General features: G+C 43.2%; 2 protein-coding genes across 2 annotated transcripts in view; one reads left to right on the top strand and one right to left on the bottom strand.

Moving 5' to 3' along the window:
* Nucleotides 1-20,879, top strand: part of T265_02828 (hypothetical protein) — a gene marked incomplete at both ends in the record, with an annotated part of 29,984 nt that extends 9,105 nt beyond the window's left edge. Inside the window, 2 exons of the mRNA XM_009167172.1 lie at nucleotides 19,136-19,237; nucleotides 20,755-20,879. Of these exons, the coding sequence (XP_009165436.1) occupies nucleotides 19,136-19,237; nucleotides 20,755-20,879 (227 nt within the window). The remainder of the gene's footprint in view (nucleotides 1-19,135; nucleotides 19,238-20,754) is intronic.
* Nucleotides 16,668-23,025, bottom strand: part of T265_13104 (hypothetical protein) — a gene marked incomplete at both ends in the record, with an annotated part of 20,610 nt that continues 14,252 nt past the window's right edge. Inside the window, 3 exons of the mRNA XM_009167215.1 lie at nucleotides 16,668-17,006; nucleotides 17,057-17,137; nucleotides 18,537-20,498. Coding sequence (XP_009165479.1) covers nucleotides 16,668-17,006; nucleotides 17,057-17,137; nucleotides 18,537-20,498 — 2,382 coding nt within the window. The remainder of the gene's footprint in view (nucleotides 17,007-17,056; nucleotides 17,138-18,536; nucleotides 20,499-23,025) is intronic.

The following is a 23,025-nucleotide window of genomic DNA, read 5'->3' as shown; positions in this document are numbered from 1 at the left end:
TTACTCGTCACCTTTTTTGTTCGGCACCACACTCAGGTATTCCGAAATGTGACCTAGTTAGCGCTGTGTGAGTTTTGCATGCATCATGACCTTAATATGTGGAGGATTAACGTACCACTGAACAGTGCTGGCTCCATCTGAATAATCAGATCACACCGGGTGCTTATAAAGGCTGAGCATGGCTGCCGTGGACCGTATGACCTTGTAGACTCTGCCGAATACATTAATTGACATTGCCAACGATGCCTACTATGGTGCTAGACTTACTGTGTCTTTAACCTATAATACCCGAATACTCGATACCTTAAAGTATTATTGTTACCGAACCTTTTATTAGCATTCTGACGTAAATCAGTGAAGGTCTCGCTCGCAGTTTCATGTTATCAAAAGATTTAGCAATGGAGAACCTCGAGGCTTTTCGACAGAGGTTCGCCATTTTTCGGATGCAGAGTTGCATAGCATTCTGACGTAAATCAGTGAAGGGTACTCTCGCAGTTTCATGTTATCAAAAGATTTAGCAATGGAGAACCTCGAGGCTTTTCGACAGAGGTTCGCCATTTTTCGGATGATACCAGAGTTGCATGAATAAAAAATCGAAGTGTTTTCTACCTTTTCTACCACGCCGGATGTACAACTAGTGTGACGAACTATTTATCTGCATTTAACCGGATTAGTGTCTGTCATTCGGTTCTCTAAAATGCCACTGGATAAAAAATCGTGATTCCAGTACACTGAGGAGAGGTAACAATGTCTAGTATGAGTAGTTCGTGATCTAAACGACACGTGCTTGTCGAATCAGTGGGGGAAAGTTTAGCGTTAAAATCAATGACGCGATATTGATATACATGCTGACAAAAGTATTTTAATCAGGTTGTTTTTAGACGCACTAGAAAGTTAAAAATTTAGCATAGCGCCTGAATAATTGAATGGCCAAAGAATTGCTTTAAGTACGACTCAGACAGTCTGAAATTCCAGTGCTTCATCACTGATTCCAAAAATATTCCCGCATTTATGCGAGACCGCTAAGCCAGCAATGATTAAAGTACTCCAAAGAGCAAAACAACAGAACATATATATCTGCTTCCGACCGACGAATTAAACGACATCCTGGTGCACTTTCATGGGCAGACAGAGGCACACACAAACGCAGTAGCAAGCATTATTAGTTCTGGAGATATTTATGCATATAAGCGTCATTTTCGACTGATACTCTCTTCTCCTTACAGCTGGGGTCTGCGAATGTCTCCATGCCTGCTCAAATATGACACAAAGATTCTTGTTGGATTTCTAACCGCCATTGTATCTAGCTGTATGCAGAATTAAGTCAGATGACTGTATGCATTTCAAAGTAAAACGTACCAACCAAAACTAAAACTTCTGTCTATCCCGTTAACCATAGTAACTAGTAAACCCTGTTTCAAAGCATGACAACCGAGGACACTAGCACCACTGATTCCTAGTTGGAATCAAAATGACCAGGCTCGAAAATAAGTTAGATCACAAAGAAAACTCAGATTTTCCATCTTTTTGTGTACCTTTTTCGTTTTCCTCATTATGTTCTGTGCACACTTAACCTGAACAATCGGATGTATGCCTTACAATCATTCAGTTGTTTTCACATTTTCCTTTTTTTGTTTGTTAGCCGGACTAAGTGTTCCTAGGATGAAAAGTTTCGCCCAGTCAGAATACTAACCTGGCGGAAGAACAAGGGACTATCACCCCATCTTAGATGGCCTCAGTCTAAGTGGGTCGCCTGTTGCTTGTTTGAATCCTACGCTAACTGTCCTCTCCAACTTTCTGGATCGCCACAGTCCCGTTATTTGCGAATCAGTGGTAACCGGCTAACACCCACGAGATTCATGCGACTATGCTTCACGATTCTGGGTCTATCATTTTATTATTATTCTATTGCATTGTACAATATCATTAATTATTCATGACTTTTATCACGAAAACTGGGTGGTGCTGACCACCAAGTGTTAGGCAGGAATCCACACGGATCCCGCTATACCTCACGTCTTCAGACGTTGCTACGGCCTATAAGCCTAGCCCGCACGAGGCTGGCCAAGAATTCGGGACGCTTGCCGGTCCGGCATCATGACGAGATCTGATTGGTCGAGAATCTGGACCCAACAGCCAATCACGACCCAGTATTGGCCAAATGCCGGTTGCCAATGTCGCATCCAGAACGCGTCAGAAATTCCAGTGAGATTTAACCGCCTACGCTATATATACGAAGCACTGTGCAACTGTTCCTGACTTCGTTTTGGGCATTAATAGACCTTGTGCACCTTTGGTGGTTGTTTTGACGTGAACGCTAGCTTGGGAGACTCAGACCAAGAAATAAGCTGAGGAAAATACCGTTACTACAATGGGCGAACAGGAACCCACGATGTCAATCGAATTGGCACAGCTCCGAGAACTATTGTAGCGGCGACAAAAGCAGTTTGAAGCGCAACTCAACCCCATCGTGATACCCTGTCTATTCAGCGGCTACTTAGACTGGATGGCAGCTACCCACCAGACTGCATGAACATCATTTTGCAGCAAGCGACACAACCGATTCTCAATTGTCTCTGCACACAAAACTCAGGAAGAACGTAGATACGACAGGGAAAATTTCTATATACTATCCCGTGCAGGAGCAAAGAATGAAGGCAGATTTAGAGAGGAGAGAAAGCGTCAGTAGACGCACTGATATCCACAAGATGTACCAAGTTGTGAAGAAAAAAAGAACTTTGGAGCACTCGAGCCAAAAGCTGTACAAGAAGCGAAAGGAAAATTCGACAGAAGCCACCACGAAAACTCTGGGCTGAAATCACAACAATAACCGAAGACATAATATCCTACAATATATCAAAGGGACTGTGGCGATCCAGAAAGTTGGAGAGGACAGTTAGCGTAGGATTCAAACAAGCAACAGGCGACCCACTTAGACTGAGGCCATCTAAGATGGGGTGATAGTCCCTTGTTCTTCCGCCAGGTTAGTATTCTGACTGGGCGAAACTTTTCATCCTAGGAACACTTAGTCCGGCTAACAAACAAAAAAAGGAAAATGTGAAAACAACTGAATGATTGTAAGGCATACATCCGATTGTTCAGGTTAAGTGTGCACAGAACATAATGAGGAAAACGAAAAAGGTACACAAAAAGTTGGAAAATCTGAGTCTTCTTTAGTGATCTAACTTATTTTCGAGCATGGTCACTTTGATTCCAACTAGGAATCAGTGGTGCTAGTGTCCTTGGCTGTCATGCTTTGAAACAGGGTGTACTAGTTACTATGGTTAACTGGATAGACATAAGTTTTAGTTTTCGTTGGTACGTTTTAATTTGAAATGCATACAGTCATCTGACTTAATTCTGCGTACAGCCAGACACAATGGCGGTCAGAAATCCAACAAGAATCTTTGTGTCATATTTGAGCAGGCATGGAGACATTCGCAGACCCCAGCTGTAAGGAGAAGAGAGTATCAGTCGAAAATGACGCTTATATGCATAAATATCTCCAGAACTAATAATGCTTGCTACTGCGTTTGTGTGTGCCTCTGTCTGCCCATGAAAGTGCACCAGGATGTCGTTTAATTCGTCGGTCGGAAGCAGATATATATGTTCTGTTGTTTTGCTCTTTGGAGTACTTTAATCATTGCTGGCTTAGCGGTCTCGCATAAATGCGGGAATATTTTTGGAATCAGTGATGAAGCACTGGAATTTCAGACTGTCTGAGTCGTACTTAAAGCAATTCTTTGGCCATTCAATTATTCAGGCGCTATGCTAAATTTTTAACTTTCTAGTGCGTCTAAAAACAACCTGATTAAAATACTTTTGTCAGCATGTATATCAATATCGCGTCATTGATTTTAACGCTAAACTTTCCCCCACTGATTCGACAAGCACGTGTCGTTTAGATCACGAACTACTCATACTAGACATTGTTACCTCTCCTCGGTGTACTGGAATCACGATTTTTTATCTAGTGGAATTTTAGAGAACCGAGTGACAGGCACTAATCCGGTTAAATGCAGATAAATAGTTTGTCACACTAGTTGTACATCCGGCGTGGTAGAAAGGTAGAAAACACTTCGATTTTTTATTTATGCAACCCTGGTATCATCCGAAAAATGGCGAACCTCTGTCGAAAGGCCTCAAGGTTCTCCATTGCTAAATCTTTTGATAAAATGAAACTGCGAGAGTACCCTTCACTGATTTACGTCAGAATGCTGATAAAAGGTTTGGTAACAATAATACTTTAAGGCATCGAGTATTCAGGTATTATAGGTTAAAGACACAGTAAGTCCAGCACCATAGTAGGCATCGTTGGCAATGTCAATTAATGTATTCGGCAGAGTCTACAAGGTCATCCGGTCCCCGGCAGCCATGCTCAGCCTTTATAAGCACCCGGTGTGATCTGATTATTCAGATGGACCCAGCACTGTTCAGTGGTACGTTAATCCTCCACATATTAAGGTCATGATGCATGCAAAACTCACACAGCGCTAACTAGGTCCATTTCGGAAATATCTGACTGTGGTGCTGAACAAAAAAGGTGACGAGTAACCTGAGCGCTTTAAACATCAACGTAATAAAGCTCGGTACCACTTAGGACTCACAAACGAGAGGAATGGGAAACCAGCATGGATCTGACCATATCCGTGTATTCATATCACTCTCGTATGCAAGTACTCTTCCTGTTCTGTCGCGGTCATTCAGGTGTACCAAATCAAGCAGAAGAGCCAGCCCAATCGAGATTCATTCTTACAAACCCACGCCGGGAGCTGAACTTCGGACATTTGACATGCAAAGAGGTCAGATGGTAGTTAGCACTGCGGGCGCCAGAGACCTGCCGAACAACTTAGTTTGCTGTCGTGTGGGTTGGAATCGGAATGGATGACAAGCCGACAAGGGGGGGGGTGCAAGGCCACAAGATAACTGACCATTACAAAAAGAACGTCGCAACACAAGCATTATATTTGCCTTAAATGACCTTGAAACGTGCTTACTGACATCCGATTCGACTGGTGGCAACGTGATTTTCAGCCACCCTCTTATGTGATCAGCAAAAATATCTTTGGCATTAACAGGATGAAAACTGCGAACGAACATAAAGTTGGTGCGTATCTGACAGGTTCTTAGAAGCAACAAATCAACACAGGACAAGGGTGGCACGGTTTACTTTGCACAAATTACTCCAGTCCTGAACAGAAAGTCGAAATCGAAAGAAAATTCTCTGCCGTTGTAACGGTGATATTATTGATGGGGAGGCACGCGAGTAGTATGTGTTGTTCGTAGAATTTCGCTTTGCGTCTTTTGAAAAAGGGAGATCTGTTGCGGAATTCGTGGTGTCACTTTGTAACATTTGCTTGGATTTGACCGACAAATGAGCGGAGTCGATGAATCTCCAGGAAAGTTCAAGAAGACGCGTTCGCGAGAAGATGGATGTCCAGTTTTTGTGGATAAGATGCAAATTAGGGTTTTGATCCCCTGTTCAATGGTCTGTAACCGGTTAGTTGGCATTTCCCAATGAATAACTCCGCAGCGAAAGCCTTCTGCCTTTCACCATTATTGTTCAATCCTGTGATTTTGTCAACGAATGAAAACACTTGTGCAAAACCTGGATACAACCCCTCCCTATCCACTGAATCTGAATTTCAAATACATCGGAATTGAAATTCTCGACTTTTTGCAATTCCTTGGAGTGGCTTAAATTAAGGTAAATTGTTGAGCATTTGGTATAAAACTTGATTCCAAATCAAGCTGCCATCTCATTCATTTGGACGCTGTAAGTAGAACTGAAAACCTAGAGGATGATTCGGCGATCAAACTGCTTGTGGGGGTCTGTAGGAAGAATTTACAGTAGCCATAACATTTGTATTAAGGTTGTGAGCTGGAAATACACCAGAAAACAGGTTAGAAGAAAGATGCGTATTCAGTGGTAATATAAGACTTAAGTGGATTGGACAGATTCTGGGTACTGCCTTGGCTTCAAGCGGGAAATATTTTTTTGATCTAAGGTTTGAGCAATAGGTTTAGCAGCTTTATATGTATCATTTATCGCGTGTAACAATAAAGCGGCCAAGATGGTGAATCTCACCGGACCGATACAAACAACAACAACCTCTGATTGAATAGTGGCTACTATCCAAAGAGTGACTGATAAAACCTGTGTACATCTACACTACTGCACAGGATTCATTTTCGGTTGGCTTCGTAAGTGACTTTAGAATCGCCGGTGCTGCTAGTAGGGCAGTGAACTTTCACTCAGAAGATAACTCTATCAAGGATTAGAAAATTCATTATTCAAGTAAAGGATTTTTTGTTTAATCTGGTTCCCGTGAAAGTAAATGAACACTGTGCATTCAACCCAAACACGGATGCCTTGGTCAGCCAGCGAGTTTCCTATTGAGCATGGGTAGAATGAAATGTCTCAAATATGTCTCATGAAGTAAAAGAATTGCAGAAATTCACCTTTGCACTCCAGGGTAGAAAACAGTTGGTGAAATATGCCCGTAAGAAACTAAAGTGAGAACGGGGAACAATAACCATAATGTAGGCTGGTGTCATATTGGAGCCTTTTCCAGATGAGCCCCGCCACTAATGCAAAAAGTGCATAAGCGAAAAGTTAAACCCCGCCACTTCTTGTTAGCCCCAATTCAATGTACGCACACAACCTTGACCTATTTATGATGAAAACAATTCCTTATCCACAACTAGACACATTTTGTGCAAACAATTCTTTTTTGTTCGGATGTAAAACCTTAAATTGACTTTTTGACGCTTCCAACACTCGTTCATGACAAGGAGACGGCAACACGTTTTTTGCGAAGCCACAGTGTGCTCCATAAGTAACGTTTATGCAGTAATGGTCACCAAGTGACACTTTCAACCGTTTTTGACTTGTGGGTGTGTAATGCCCGACAGTGTCGGCAAGATATCGGTCTTCGAAAGGGAACTTGGCTGGAGCGGTCTAGAATGGAGTTTAGGACAGCAGTTCTATTCACTTATTGCTGGTCCAAAATTTGGCAAAAATCAAGTTCTGCTCAGAGGAATTATCCATTAGCCACACGAGCGCTGTTGACTAGAACTTTCTTCGCGAAGTTTGCACCTGACGGCTTTTGCAGACTCCAACAGGTATTGGCACTCACCGATCTTGTGTGGACAGCTACTTGTGCGAGTTCGTTTGGAAGCAAAGGTACCGAAAAACGGACCTTTTCATGCTAATTATTAATGACATGTCCCAATGTTACCCCCTCCAATAAAAACTAAAAGTACATATTTCACATCCAGTTTTTTGTAGTCATTTTTTGGGTGGCGGGGGTCAATTTATTGGCCGAACTTTTCTGGAAAAGATCCTTACATTGCACGTGGTGTGGATTCATCCAGGACATGTTGCCAATGTTCTTATATGAATAAGCTCATATATCTTAAATGGTGTCTTGTTAATTTATGTAAAGTTGCTTCATAGTTAAATGTGTTTAATCCCCTTCACAATAGACAATGTAGTCTGAACTTCGTCGGCAGACTATATCTAATTCAGGTCGTTTTGAAGAACCAGGAACGTACAGGAAACAGCACGAGCTAACTGCCCTATGTCCTTCACAAGTACAAGCAACAAAATCGAATTAATGCACTTCCTGAATCGGTCTTGTCACGTTCTTCTGCATCTATTTAGTTTCCTGTCCCGTTATTTATCCCCATCAAGTGAAACCCGGCTGTCCAGCATTACAACGCCAGAGAAAACTACCTTTCCGATGCGTGATTCAACTCACTCTCTCGAATCACATCTATATATCCGATCGTAAAACTTAAGTGATGCAAATAAACCAAACTCACCACAAAGTATACGAGGGAAATTATTCTATGTCACTTTGAGTATCGAAGAAACCCCTCGGAGATCAGCAATAATTTTTGTGACAGACACAAAGATCTCCATCATTCATCGTTCACCATTCAATTCACTAAAATTACCAGTAGTAATTTTCATAAAGGAAACTACTCACAAGGTTCCTGAAAACTCTTCGGCATCATAAACGAGAGATTCAATTGAGTCTCCCGTGAAAACCAAATTGATTTGCAAATGGGTGTATTTCTCGATACCAGTAGTAATGTCCTACGAACCTTATATGTCAACAAAGTCAGTCTGGACGAACCAGAAAGTGTATTGGTCTAATTTTTTCACCCAATCAGGACATTTCTTTACCTCTCTGTTTGCATTTCCTGGGGAGGGCTTCAGAAACGAGACAGTGGATGAGCTAAAACGGTCTGCAGAGTCCACGGACCAGCTCATTTTAAATGAGCAGTGACAGCTTTTTTTAAAAAACAATAGTTTCAACTCCGTCAACTGTTCACTTTGTAGTGCTGCTTTCCTTTGTCAACTTCATGGAGTTCTGTATTATTGACGTCGATGGATGGATTTTTCGCATTGAATGCTTGTGTAGTCAGACTGTGGTATCCAGCTACAGGGCAGTTTGTCAAATCAAGGCTAATAAGAATTGTTAACGCAATTCGGCGGTGCCAGTCAATTAAATATCAATAAAAAAAATCAATCAAATATCTTTCCCTCCCTGCTGCTACACCAACCAATAAGAGTAGGCAGAACTAAAGCCTTGAGCCTGGAGACCTAAAAGGCACAAGAAGTTCGAGCTGCCCATAGACTTCGTTAGGTAAAAAGAACAATACTTTGAAGTGCAAAAGCAGGGGGTGTGCGTCTATATGCGATAGTTTCTTAGTGGATTCGGTAACAGCAACCAGTTGATTCAGCGTCCATTGACCGGGTAGATGCATGTGGTGCATTGGGTACAAGGCTTGAGAAAATAGTTGCTTCCAGTGATTTATTTCACAACCCACTTAACTCTCAAGGAAGTATTTCGATTGGGCTTGCATTCCATCATCCTCGTTATCGGTTTGCTGCAGGAAAGTTCACCAAATCAGTGTTAGTTTTATCTAGCTGTGCATTGGTTACTGATAAAATGGTTAAACATGCGTAGACCATATTTTGAGAAAAAGTGAACGGATTTAGAATTGCGAAACACAGAGGTATTTGAGAACCGAACTTCGGTGAAGAAACGTCTGGTATTTTCGTATGACAAGCACGGCTGGTGTTTTGTTTGCAGATGTGTAGCCTTTTGACTGGTTCGTTGACCACAACGCTTCGTTTGGTGGTCATCCCCGGTAAAACTGGATAGAACTGATGCACTGAATCTCTGCGTTCGCGTTCAAAAAGGGAGTACCAGTCAAACAACAAACCCTGATGAAACGATAGTTACTTAGTTGTATCAACTGTATTGTTTACTGCACAAAAACAAGAAGTGAGGTACCATATATTAAAACGCCCTCCCACACTCAGTACCTAACGCCACCGACAAAACAAAAACAGGAACTGTCTGAATTACTGAAGTGGGGGGCATCAAGGAGGACTCTTATTGGACGCAGTTCTCGATAAAAAAAACGCTTGCCTGAATACAGTTCCGGTATCAGTCCACGTGGACCGAAGAGGACCTACACAACGGACTAAACTGATGCTTTTATCGATCATGAAAGTTACATTCATCTCTAGAGTACAGCATAGAATTACAAATGAGGAAATTTGATGTGTTTTTGCAAGTTGTCGGAATTTTATGAAAAAAGTCTGGAACTAGAATTGACTTGAACACACCTCTTGGCCGGGGCCTGTTTTTCTTGTCAGTTCTGACTCAGGTCGAAATATCCAACTGGATGTTTCCACGCGCGTGAATTGTACACGATTACACGTGACGGTTGCGCGATAGCACTTTGATGAGATGGGCGTGGCTCAATAGCATGATTTAAATACTTATACGTTCATCGACTTGAATCGCGCCTAGTGTAATTACTGGAATCAATAGGTCTACATGTTTGTATCTAGATGAGAGTTCAGCGTACTTTCATCTCGATAATTTACGCAGTGGCATGATCATCTAATAACAAGTCCGCTTTGATAGCGATGATTCCATGTGCAGGGAAGGTACGCATGTAAACAGTAAATGACACAAGCAAACAAACTGAGGAAAGCAGCATGAAGGTGTCCAGCTTCGTTGAGCCCTTTATTTTCACCCCAATGTCATCAAACCTAAGGTGATCGGTCACTTGACCGGAAGTAAGTATCTTCTCGTCATTTCGATGGACAGAAATGCACCACTAGCAAATACTGTTTCGTAATTTCCATGCAGCCAACAACAGAAATATCAAAGAAAACAGTGAAAAAGAACAAAAAACGACGGGGACCTATTGCAAAAAGCCCATATCCCTAATGACAGCGACTAACAGAGTCGAATTTGTTTACACACTTAAACACTGAAACACGCCTGATCGCTAACAGAGGGTTGATACAGCATCTTAAGCAAATCTGAGTCAAAAAGCATACGAGTAACCTCTAGCTAGTCGAGCCTACTAAGGAGTGACAGTACTGTTAATCAGGCAATTGTCTTCCACAGATAAGAGGTGGTCGGATTAAAAATACTCAACTCCTATTGCGTGAGCCTACAGGTAGAGTACCAGCAGGCTTTCCCAGGTAGCAAACGATGACCAATAAGAATATGTTTCCATATATCCCAACCACGATTCAACTGCTATCCGCAACCGGATATAATTAACTATTCATTTCGATGGGCCAGCCTGGTTATGGTATCAGAGCAAGAGTCTGAGTGTTGCTTTACAGGTGCCATGGCGTTTTAGGTGGACACCAATGCGAGATATAATTTCGTTCCTTGGACAGCCTTGTTAAATGCATTGACCAAAATTGGCTGCACTTCCTCAGAGGCAACCAGCCGCAAATACAAAAAGTGACTTCTTGAGCATATTCTGCGATGCAACCATCCGCCATCCATACGATAGGAGAGGTGAGGTATTCAATATTGGTAAACATCGGACCAAGGAAATTAACAAAATGTGCTTGATTTGCTTGGGCTTATCAGGTGTATACAGATGGAACAGGCAGTCTGGAGCCTTGGGAGAGTCTTCAGTATGCACCTGACGCAACTCCAACATCGATTGCAGATTTAAACTGCCGGACACTAGCATTTGGGTGTTTTACATGGAGTGTCACAAAACACAAACGGAATTCAAAAGCTGAGTGTGAAATCACCTTTTTAAACTCATGTTAGTGGCTTATTCCATGTTCAAGCAACGTGGAACAACATTAACGAAGCAGGGAAAACAAATTTAGGTGCCCGAACCTAAGGGTACTGCATTCACGGTCGACGCATTCTATCGTTGGATTCGAGGCCCCTGGTGTATCGGAAACCTCGTGTAGATAGCTTTTTTTCTAGCCAGCGGATGAAGTTGGAAGTGCGATAGTACAAAGGTCTGCAGTGCTTGAGACATGTGTATGCACAAAAACTGATTTACAGTGAATATAGTCTTTACTGGCCAATGCATATTCGCTGAATACAGACAGAGCTATCATCACACCAAAAGTTGTATACGAAGCACTACAATGAAAACGAATGCTCGGTGACCAGTTGGCTGAATGATATTGAGGTGTAAAAGGTGAAGAACGACTGTTAGATGTGATCTCTGGAGTTTAGATTCTGGGCACGACTCTCACCGAAGTGTCAACATTCTAGAATCACTGGCGAGTATGGGCTAATAAAACCGTCAGTTTATTCCAGGAAGACCTGTTTTTGAGTTTCAATCTGCACAGCCTTACTTAACAGACCCCTGACCTAAACTCCCATTTCGCGTCCTAGAAATCTTTCATTCTTCTCCCTTGGTTATCAAAATAAAAATAGAACGAACTACATGTGCGTGAGTACGGTTCAGTTCTGCAAATCACGAGGATGACGAGAAGAAATGGTGGCGAACCCGCAAGTCTGCCATAATGAAAAACGGATTCCGTCGAAAATCTGACAAAATTGATCGTTTCGGGAGCGTTGGTATACATTATGTGGACATTACCGGTCTGATTGGGGCCAGTTCCCAAGCTGACGGAAACACAAAGCTAGAAACACTACAAAAGTAAATAGCCGTTCGTCCAGAGATTCATGATATCAAAATCCCAAACATAAAAGTTGATGAGATTCTCGGCACAAAGCGAACGGTACCATCGAATATCCTGCAATATGCGTTGTAGATCATCTAAAAGATATACAGTTTAGAGATTGAATGTATACACAGCTATGTCTAGCACAGGAATGCTTCCGTCAATCTGATCCGAATGACCCAGCTTTCCCTTAATTTCTAGTCTTCAATGCTCACGAATGAATCCATTGCACTAACGAAGTCGAGTCTCGGAAAACGTTCAATGGAGGTATCTACAAAAACTGTAAGCGGAATATTACCGGAAACTAACAGAAATCGTATGCATCAGAGCACAAGTCGACGAAAACAGATCGAGATTAAGTAAGAGGAAGAAGACTAACAAGAAATATTGGACGGCAATGTGCCGCCTGCTGGCCGCCATCATCGGTCTGGATAATTTATGACATGAATATGGTTCCAAATAGCATCTACAACGGGGAGAAGGTCAAAGGTTCACTGTCAGGTCACTGCCAGAAACGCACTGGGGTGTACGCCTGGTCACGCGTCCGCACAAGTTCAGAGTTCGAGCAAATTTTCTCTAGGTGCAAACATTGGTTTCGGTTAGGCGGATTGCGAAGACCTCAGCACTTGATAACAGTCAGGTTCTCACAAATTGCGATAGACTCATAGGCACTTGATAGATGAAGTGAAAAACTTTATCAATACATAATAATCGAACGGATTCGGCTAGTCGCATAGTGATTGTGCTTGAAGAAGAAACGTGCACTCTGTTAGACAAAAGCCTCATTGTACGGTCAACATACGATGCTCGATGTGAGCATGCGAACGAGTATACACAGAAGCTGGTCGCAGTGGCTGAACTTGGACGTCAAATGAAGTCTATGGTTAATATTATAATTATCTGAAACAAACTTGCTTCATATGCCATGCACAATGACTTTATGCTCAGCGACTGCATTTCAGTTACATCAGAGATTGGTACAGATCGGCCTCTTGCATGTGCAGTGATTGGTTCATCTTTCTTTCCCAGATTCCAATGTTTTCAGGATGAAATGAGTTGGATGGACAGTTTGCAGTTATTGTTTTAAGTATTGACTAGAAAAGACTGTCGCTATCCTTTCAGTGATGAGATCTCGTTTCAGTTTTAAGGAGCAACTCCTAGAGATAAATACACTGACTAGCCTAATTATGTTTACGTCACACACTGATCGTACCGTTTTACTGCCAAAACATCCGTCAATTTCCTTCTCCATAAAGAAGTTGATATTTGGGTGAGTTGAAATGTAAATGCTCAGTAGATCAATTCAGTCGTAATGCCGTCAAACCGTTTGACAGTAGACAGCTTTCTTCCTTGTTTAGGTGAGTACCACACCTATAGGAGGCAACTGTTGTTCTCCGCCGAACCTGCATTTTTGCTCGTTACCACATTGACCTTCGTTTTGCATGCATCATGTCAGATTGTGCTGTTCGCGAAAAACCGTTATTTACTGGTTTTACTGTCATATGTATATTATGTGCATACGGCCCAAGTCAACAGGAGCCTCATTTTGTTTACCGCTGCTAGTCCTGATTCGGACTGAGAGCTTATCGCTCCAGTTTCTCTTTTTATATGTTACCTCAGCTAGTTATCCATATCAGGCATCCTGTTTCACATGACGGACTATGTGGACTAACTGAATCTTGTCCATGCATGAAACGTGCATCTTCGTCGGTCATTGGACCTCCGGAAAGAACCAGGACACCGGTGAGGCACGTAAGCGTACACTCGTCCTACGTAGATTTGGTCACCCAGTCACCACCTAGCTATTTCAGCTAGGCTACTGATATGGTCTGTTATGCTCCTCATGAGAATAGGACATGCTGTCCCAAAACACTAACTTATGTGTACCGCATGTAGAACACAGCATGGTGAGAACAGTTACTGAAAAACACGACAGACATTTGGTAGGGCAGTGAACCGGGAGTAGAGCCAATCATCGCTTTGGATCAGTCTGTGACCACAACCGTCTGGGCACACTGGGTAAAAGCGACGCGTTTGGGACGAGACGTGCATACAAGGATAAAGATGAATTAATCAAAATAGAGTCCTCTGTCACTATCCAACTGTCACAATCCTGGCCTGTCTGCTGAATGGGCTGCCGCGTGCAGTGGGTTGTTTGAATAAATGCTGAGACGATGGTCCTTTTTGTGGCATATAAGGATGAACAGCAGTTCAAGCATGACCCTTAGTTGAAACAGCCATGCCTATTATTTGCTAACAGGCACGCTACTACTGCTACTAACCATTCAACCCTATACCCAAAAGACGACCACAAAGAAATCTACACAAAAGTCGACATCCTACATCGATTTATTCCTCTGTAAAACACCTCAATGGACGCGTCTGTAGAGGTAGCTCATTGTGGCCAGGCATTCCCGGTCGCCATGGTATCGGTGCGGTAAACTCTAACGGTGACCGATCTCTCAGACTGCAATATCCACGCGCTCATCACTAACACGAGATTTTTCCTGGAACAACACCACCATATGTATACACCCATGCAGCGGCCACTTATCCATTCGATTACACTACCGTTTATCAGTGAGACGCTCGAAAGGTTTTCATCACACATATGACTCGAGGAATGAAAGTGATCACTAGCCTGACCGAACGAGGCGGGAAATGCAGTAATAAACATAACCTCCTCATCACCTATGACATTAAAAGGCGCAGCATATGCTTCAACCTGACCGAACCTAGCCAATTCGCATTTGGCTCCAAGAGCCTACCTGATAAGCGATCCTAAATTGGAAATAATACTCTATGATGGAGCGTGACCAGGGAAGATTCGCGTGTAACAAAGCATTGCGATTCAAAGAAGCAGGAACTGAGATGGGAATGACCTACGGAAATATCTTTTGAGAACGGCAACTGCCTTTGTCAAGTTCCGATGAGACTGACGACCTTACACTGACAATCGTCACGAGTTTAAGCTTATTTCACCAGTCGTTTGACGCATTTTCGAATGAACTGGATGACCATTTTATTTTCGAGTGGGAGGAACATCTTACTTGTTACGGAGTGAGAGTCTAGGTATTTAGAATATTTAGCTGGATTATTGGCCACACGACCACCAAGCTTTCACACAGAGAATGTGTTCATGCTATTGTTAAGCGTTTCCGCTGACTAGAAAGACCACACTAACCAAAGTAAGACACCTTACACAGAATACCTCATAACTTGCCGTATTATACAAACTAGTGGACCAGCCCTCTGGGTGCACGCTTAGGTTGTGGCACTCATTGGGCGGCGTCAGAAATGCGTACCGGAAGTAACCAATGGGGATGAATTTGGCTTTCGAGCATCCCGATCTGCCATGGCTTAACTAAAATCAAACATCATGTCAAAAGGCGCCGTCTTCTCCAATCTAAGAAAAAGGCGGCCAATGTCAAGTACCAGCATAATCGAAAGTTTCCGGCTCCCTTGGGGGATGACAATCTACCTACTAATCTAACTGGACAACCCACGGGAGGCGGACAAAGTGGTCCCTCTAGGAAAAAGTCTCCATTCGGAAGGGAGAATTGTTGAAGTTGTCGCATGTTAGGGAACTGCTGCATGAATCATTTGTATGAGTTTGTACTGACGCCAAGCGAGGTCCCACCACTCACCATATGGAAGTCTCAACTGGGTTTCAGGTCGTTAAACTGATCAAGCGCAAAGTAAAATGAGAACTCCGGACAGTTCTGAGTCGAAATTGTCGTTCAACTTAACCTCACAAGCTCATGCTTAGAGTACCCATTGTCATGTTTGTCAAATCCCTTACTTCCTTAAGCAGACAAAAGAAAAATGAAAAAGGCACCAACTGTACTGAGAATGTATCTAGTTTCACATGGGCACAGGATATCCGACTTCTTGACCTCGCTTCTTGTACACTCACAACCACTCGTGGCACAGAGTTGTGGACGTGACTCTGCATGCCAATATCCAATTTTAATAGCGTGACAACAAAAAGGAATCCTGAGGGTTGTCATAGATAATAACTGCTCTCCAGCACTCGGTCCAACGTGTTACTGTTAGCGATCGGTGTCAAACTGACATCGAATAGAAGTCGTACTCACCGAATTACTATTCGTCTACGATCTCCAAACGCCACAATACGTGACAGGCATTAAAGCAGAAAACTGTATTACCGAAATAAGCAGATTACTATGTCCTTTGTGGTGGAATGGTTGCCCCACAGGTAGACAGAAGAGTTGCTGCAATCGCAGAATCGCGCCTTGTCGTCAGATGACAAGCTGCCGACAAGTGGACCCAGCAGCGATCTCGGTGGGGCACAAAGCGGGCTGGCACCAAACAAGTCTGATGAAAAAATTAACATTATGAACCGATCTCAAAAAAATTTATTCACTGGAAAAATATTGAATAGTTTTAAATGCACTGTACGAAGAAAGTAGATTTTAAACCATTTCTGCACAATTCACAGAGGGCGTAAGACTGGATATTAGTGGACAGGAACACAAGCAAATACATGTTGCATTGTGTGGTATGTGTAGGTGGTTGGGCGAGTTTCATATTCACAATGTGATTGGATCCTTTCCAGCATACCGTAAACAGAGCTATGAAGATAACACCTTGAGCACCTGAGCCTAGAAACCTACTAACACAGGGGAGAGAGAAATGGAAATCACAAGCAAATTTAAAAGTCCTTATCCTCCAAGAAACTGTAATGGAACATGAATTCTTCCTTTTTCCGCTGACTCATCGTTTTGAAATCGTAGTAAATGTACGAACCGGATTCGTACTCGTCTGTGATTTGTTTCGGCTCTTCGTGTCGCTGGAACCACATCATGAATTTTGTGTGGAATCGCCAAGACATGCGTTTGAGCGCCTTAGCAGCGAAATATTGCGCTTTGGTGCCCTCGAAGTGGTAAAATATGAAGAACAGTGTTTGGGCGTCCAATTTCATGTAGTAGTCTTCAGTGTCGGTGCCAGGAGGGGGTTCACGTGGGTAATAGCTCGGGGTATTACGGCCTTTCTTGCACACAAGCATTCGGGATTTTTCGTGTCACACGCATTCTTGCACACAAGCATCCGTGATTTTTCAGTGTCACACGGATGGGGTAAACGACGGTATCCACTCTCCAAAGCGTGGAGTTGTAGCATTAGCTGAAGCGGACAAGAATGCACCATGAGGCTGGAAAGAGCTACGATGGTCAGCGATGGCGTCACTTTACTTTAGAAATGCTCAGGAATTAAAAAGTCTGCAAAATTGGACAATACGATACGAGAAGGCTAACTTAATAACATCGCATCTTGCTGAAAAAATTGACGTGGCTGTTGAAAAAGGTGAAACCAGCCTGAGTTGAACTCATTTTTTTACGCTGATTATTCAGTAATGAAGTTGGTTCTCTCTGAAGACGGTCACTACCACAAATATCGGTTCCTATATATCTAGCGCCATGTTAGTCTATAAAAAACAAGAACTGTTCAGAACATGTGCCAAAGACTATGAAAAACAAATACAGTACATGGTACTCAACCGGCTGGTTGAGTTATGCAGGGCTTGGTTGTACATATCTATGCATTTGGCTCAAAACAACAGCACCATAAACCAGCGAGTGCATGCTAAGAAGGGAGATCAAGAGACTACGTTCGTCGAACATCTATCCACTGACTACCTCGGTGTGAGAGACTTATCGCATGTCACAACAGAATTGTGTGGTAAACGACTTAGGCTGTCAGCCGAGAAGGCGCCGCTTATATTTACCTTAAAAGGACTGAAACTCTAAGTCATTGGGTTGGACTACCAGTCGTTCAACAAAGCAACTACGAGAGAACGATACGAAATGAACTGTAAGTTGACGGGGAAAACCGGGGCATAGCAGCAGAGTTCACCCTTCCCCGTAATTTTACACTAGTGTAAGAGAAGGTTCCAGAATATCTCACAAAATCCGTCAAACCACGATAGGCTCTGATGTTTTCGTGAACGAAAGTGGCAAATAAGACGTCTTTTATTCAATATAACTGATACTGGGTCAAAATCAAAACAATACTTGAAGTTGACATTTCCATGAGACCCGATCAAGGAGCCTTTGAAGTTGCGCTACCGCCGAAGCACAAACTGCAGGCCTTAGATCGGGGTTCATAATGTTTGGAGTCAGACATCCTCAAATCAGCGCAAATACCATTAAACTTACCTTGAACTGGTCTCCAATATAGAAAATAAGGTTTTCAAAAGGTGGTAACATACAGGGTTAAGACCCCTAAGTAAGGTGTAAATGGACGTAGTCTACGGTAAACCAAATGAGCTGGTGTCTAATTCCAATCAAGAATTGAGGAATGTGTTCTGTTGACTGACGGCACGTACGTTCCGGAGACGAATCCAAATGACACCATGTCACACGTAAACCATACCGACTTTGGATAAGTCAACTTCACGGGGGAACTAAGCACGCCCATAACTGAATTTGTTGACGACATTCGCAGAGATAAAGAAAACTCACATTAGTAAAAAAAAATGAGGTACAACACAAAGGATAACAGAAACGGTGAACACCCCACTGACCTCTGGTGGCGGGGGACCTTTGGACTTGTCCAAGTTACGATTGCGAAAGGGTGCTGCCGCATCACGTGGATGCATTTGCACGCAAGGAGGTACTCGCTGGGGTTGTGTGTGCAAGGACGTCTGCAGTCCGGATAACTGTTTGTCCAAAGGTACATGAGGATGCTGTCCTTGCGAGGAACCCGGGGAAATGACACCGGTAAGCGATAAGACCTGACCAGTAGCTGCTGCCACAGAGTGAAGCTTATTACTAAGGGATGATGCCAACGCTCCATCCAAAGTGAGGCAGGGAGTTATCCGTCCGTCCGGAAGTCCATTTGCCGAGCTCTGCTGACCTGTCAATAGCCCTGCTAATTGCCTATCTTGTGACACTCCCATACCAAGACCTGATGGCATGGTGACTGCCAACTGAGAGGCAGGGAAGTTTGACGTCATTGAGGCACTGTAAGGATCCAAAGTAGAAGTAGCAGGTAGGGAAGAGGATTGTGAAACCGCCGAAATCCCACCACTAGATGGAGAGGATGTGCAGGTAACGGGTAGAGTTGTCAAACCCGAGCCAGCAACAGCAGCTGCAAACCCGATTTTGCCTCCTATACTTGCAGATGTGGAGGTGGTGGGAGCCGAAAAGGAGGAATTGGCTGGACCTTGTGGTAAAGAGGATAGCCCAGAATCAGAAGGCTCGGAAATACAGGACGTTTTCAGTTGTGGGTACTGAGTCTCACCGTAGCTAGCTGAGGATGCGAGCATCCCCTGTTTGTCCGTCTGTTTTAGGCTGCCATCGCCTTTTGGAGTTCGGTTTGAGGAGTCAGGCTGAGAATCCGCTGTGATTGTTCGAGACTTTGGAGTCAAACTTTCAGCACCTGATGATGAATTATGTGAGACGCCATTTGAGGTATGACCAGTAAAAGATCGATTAGCTTTGTTGGGGGTACCCGCAACTACTTGCGATAGCAAGGCGGGCGGGGCCGTTTGATTGGCTAAATGGGATAACTTCTGTTTTGAGGACCCACCACCAGGAGTGGTGCTAGACGCTGGCGCGGGCTTTAGTGGAGTGCTCGTTGAGGAAACGGAAACGTGGTTTAATGGAGTGACTTTCTCATCGCTTCTGGTTCGCTCTCGGGACGAGGATGCGTTAGAGGAAGTTGAAGAGCTAGGATGAGTAACAGAAGAATCTGTGTGATTGGAACTACTCGTATGTGTTGAAGCAGAGGAGCCGGCATCATCGTTTCCTGAACGGTGGGTACAGCCTCCAGCAGTTGAGCCAGGGACACCATTAATATCATGTTCCGTTGTACCGGGAACGTTACCCGGGCCAGCCGTAAGCCCAGAAGAGTCTCCAATCTCATCCAATTTCAGATCATCATACATATTTCGATAGTCTAGCGCAGATGCTTCATCACAACACTGAATAACATATTCAATTGGATCCTTGATTGATCGCAGCAAGGCACAATCTAATCTTTCATTGTCTAGAAGTCGCATTATTGTTTCCAGTTTCTCGACATGAAAACAACAGTTGTCCAACCTCTGTCTTTTCTCTTCAATCGCTACAGCTGTATCTTTATCAATTCTCTTCTTTTTGTTGCTATTGGTGAGGCTCTCTATTTCAAACTCATACTTTTCGGTCTGTGTGTTTAATGAGGATATACATTGCTTCAGCCAATCATCTAGTTCCTCCTTTTCCTTCTGTAAGGGATCTTTTTTTGCATCCGTAGACAACAGACCTTCCTTGGAGTAGGCTTTTGTCTTTGTTTCCTTTTCTATCACTTTGAACCTCTCCATATCTTGCTCTATCTCTTTCCGGGCATCCTGTAGGGGCCGCTTGTCCTTGACCTCGTTGGCTGTAAGCCATGTTTTTATCTGATCACGTAACCGCTGAAGTTTCTTGATTTCCTTTTTTAGATCGCCTTCAAACTTTTCTTTTTGCGTCTGATTCACAGATCCTTCAAACTTGTCTAGAATTTCCTGTGAAAACAAATAATAACCAGAAATCAACCATAACCAAAAGTCGACGAACCTAAGAAAACTAATAAACCTTCCAAACTCTGAAACGCTCCTAGGAATGCTAAGAAAACTTACACGTACCGAACTGCAATTTCCTTAAGGAATATAAGAAATTATCCTAATACTAAACACGTAGTCTTCTAGGAATATGATCAACGTACAGCTCGAAGAGACTGAGTGAATATGGGGGGAAATCCTGTTTTTATCTGTTTTGCAGACATACATGGTGCTCGATATAAAGAAGGACGCAATGTCACACACGGGCTTAGAGCCCAACAGGAAGAAATGAACACTAATATTTATCCGAAGCGTGAAGTGAACGAAAGGAAGCAGCAATTCTAACAAGAAGCATACAAAGCATTCCTTTTCAGTCAGTTTCAAAATGAAAATGATGATTCCGGAGTGACCGGGAGAAAATGGGGAGAGTGTATCAGCTGTAAGACCGGCACTGTACCGAGACGACAATTTAACCAGCAATAAACGCAGATTCCACATAGTCCTCATCGCAGCTCGATTGTGAAAACTCAGTAGGTAACTGTCATGAATATTCTTTGTGCTCATATTATCGTTTTGTATTAACCATGCTTTCGCCTTCATTTTCAGCTTATGTACGTATATTCTTAGACAAGTAAAGCGCTATTCATTCTTGTTCTCGCGCTCAATCAGAATCGATATCCTATTCGTAACAATTTACTTGTCTAAGAATAAAATGGAACCGTTGCTGCGACCCAAGTGTTTCGACGCAGATCCTAATTCTCCAGACGCAACAACGCGTTGGAATCAGGGGTTCCGAACCTTCCAAACGTTTCTGGGCACTGTCGAATCGCCCAATCTAAATAAACTCGAAACTCTGATCCATTTTGTGAATGCACCTGTATACGTTTATATCGCTGACTGTCCAGATTACGAATCAGCTACCAGTACACTTGAAAAGTTGTACGTTCGTCCTGAGAATATAATTTATGCTCGTCATCTTCTACAAACTTGTAAACAAGACACCAGTCAAGATGTTGATCAGTTTGCTCAGAGGCTTAAATCCTTGGCCAAAAATTGTGATTTCAAGGCGGTGTCCGCCATTGACCATCAAAACGAAAGTGTACGCCATGTTTTAATCAACGGACTTCAGTTTACTACCATCAGAGAAAGACTTCTGGCTCAAAACGAACTCACTCTCGATGAAGCACATGAATTGGCTAGGTTATTAGAATTGGCCCACAAACAAGCTCAATCATACTCACATAACCAGGCGATATCATTTTCTGCGGCTGCAGCACCTTTACAGACATCTACAGTTATCCCTTCACACTCAACCTCCCCTGATTCTACACCCTATCTCTCGTCAATCAGTTCTCAGATATGTTACTTTTGTGGTCGTTCCAGACATCCACGGTCAAAGTGCCCCGCAAGAGAAGCAGTTTGTAAATCATGTGGCAAAACAGGCCATTTTCAGCGTGTTTGTCGATCCAAATCTGTAAAGTGTCACTCAAATTGCACAACGGATTCGGCCTTATCTTCCCTGTTGACTGCTGCGGCCCCGAACTGCTTGTCTCGCACGGTGACCAGCATAAAGGTGAACGGGATATCGCTTCAGGCCCTCATAGACACAGGAAGTTCGAGCAGTTACATATCTCCTTTGGTGGTTGGTAAACATGGCTGGAAGGTATATGCTAACAATTCTGTGATTACCATGGCATCTACCTCTCTGACGTGTTCAACTAGAGGCTACTGCTACGCAACCATCGATTACAGGGGTACCGTTTACAAAAAATCAAACTATTGGTATTACCCAATCTATGTGCTGACCTGCTGCTAGGCCATGACTTCCTTGGTCTACATAACAAAGTTGAAATCACATTCGGTGGGGACCGAGGTCCATTCACCCTCTGCGGTCTACCTGCTGCTGCGGTCGAGTCACCTCCTCTTTTTGCTAACCTCTCACCCGACTGCAAGCCTGTTGCTACAAAATCGCGACGTTATAATCCGGACGATGAACAATTTATCCGCTGTGAAGTTAATCGACTATTGGATGAAGGTATAATCGAACCTTCGAGTTCTCCATGGAGGGCTCAAGTACTGGTCACGAAAAATTCAAACCACAAAAGACGCATGGTAGTGGACTACAGTCAAACCATTAATCGGTTCACATAGCTAGACGCGTATCCGTTACCGCGACTGGATAAAATGACCGAAGAAATTTCCCGTCATACTGTCTTTAGCACCTTAGACCTATTGAGTGCTTGCCATCAAGTTCCAATCAGTGAGCAAGACAAACCGTATACGACTTTTGAAGCATGCGGAGAGCTGTCTCAGTTCCGTCGTATTCCTTTCGGTGTAACCAACGGAGTAGCACGCTTTCAACGTACGATTGACCATATAATCAAGTCTGACAACCTAAGTGGCACCTACGCTTACATCGACAACGTCACTATTTGTGGGACTACCCAAAGTGAGCATCATCGGAACCTCAAATCTTTCTTTGAAGTAATAA

This window comes from Opisthorchis viverrini (assembly GCF_000715545.1).
Source record: "Opisthorchis viverrini unplaced genomic scaffold opera_v5_37, whole genome shotgun sequence".
Classification (NCBI taxonomy): Eukaryota; Metazoa; Platyhelminthes; class Trematoda; order Opisthorchiida; family Opisthorchiidae; genus Opisthorchis; species Opisthorchis viverrini.
Note: the sequence above shows the minus strand (reverse complement) of the source record. Positions and strands in the feature narration are given on the sequence as shown.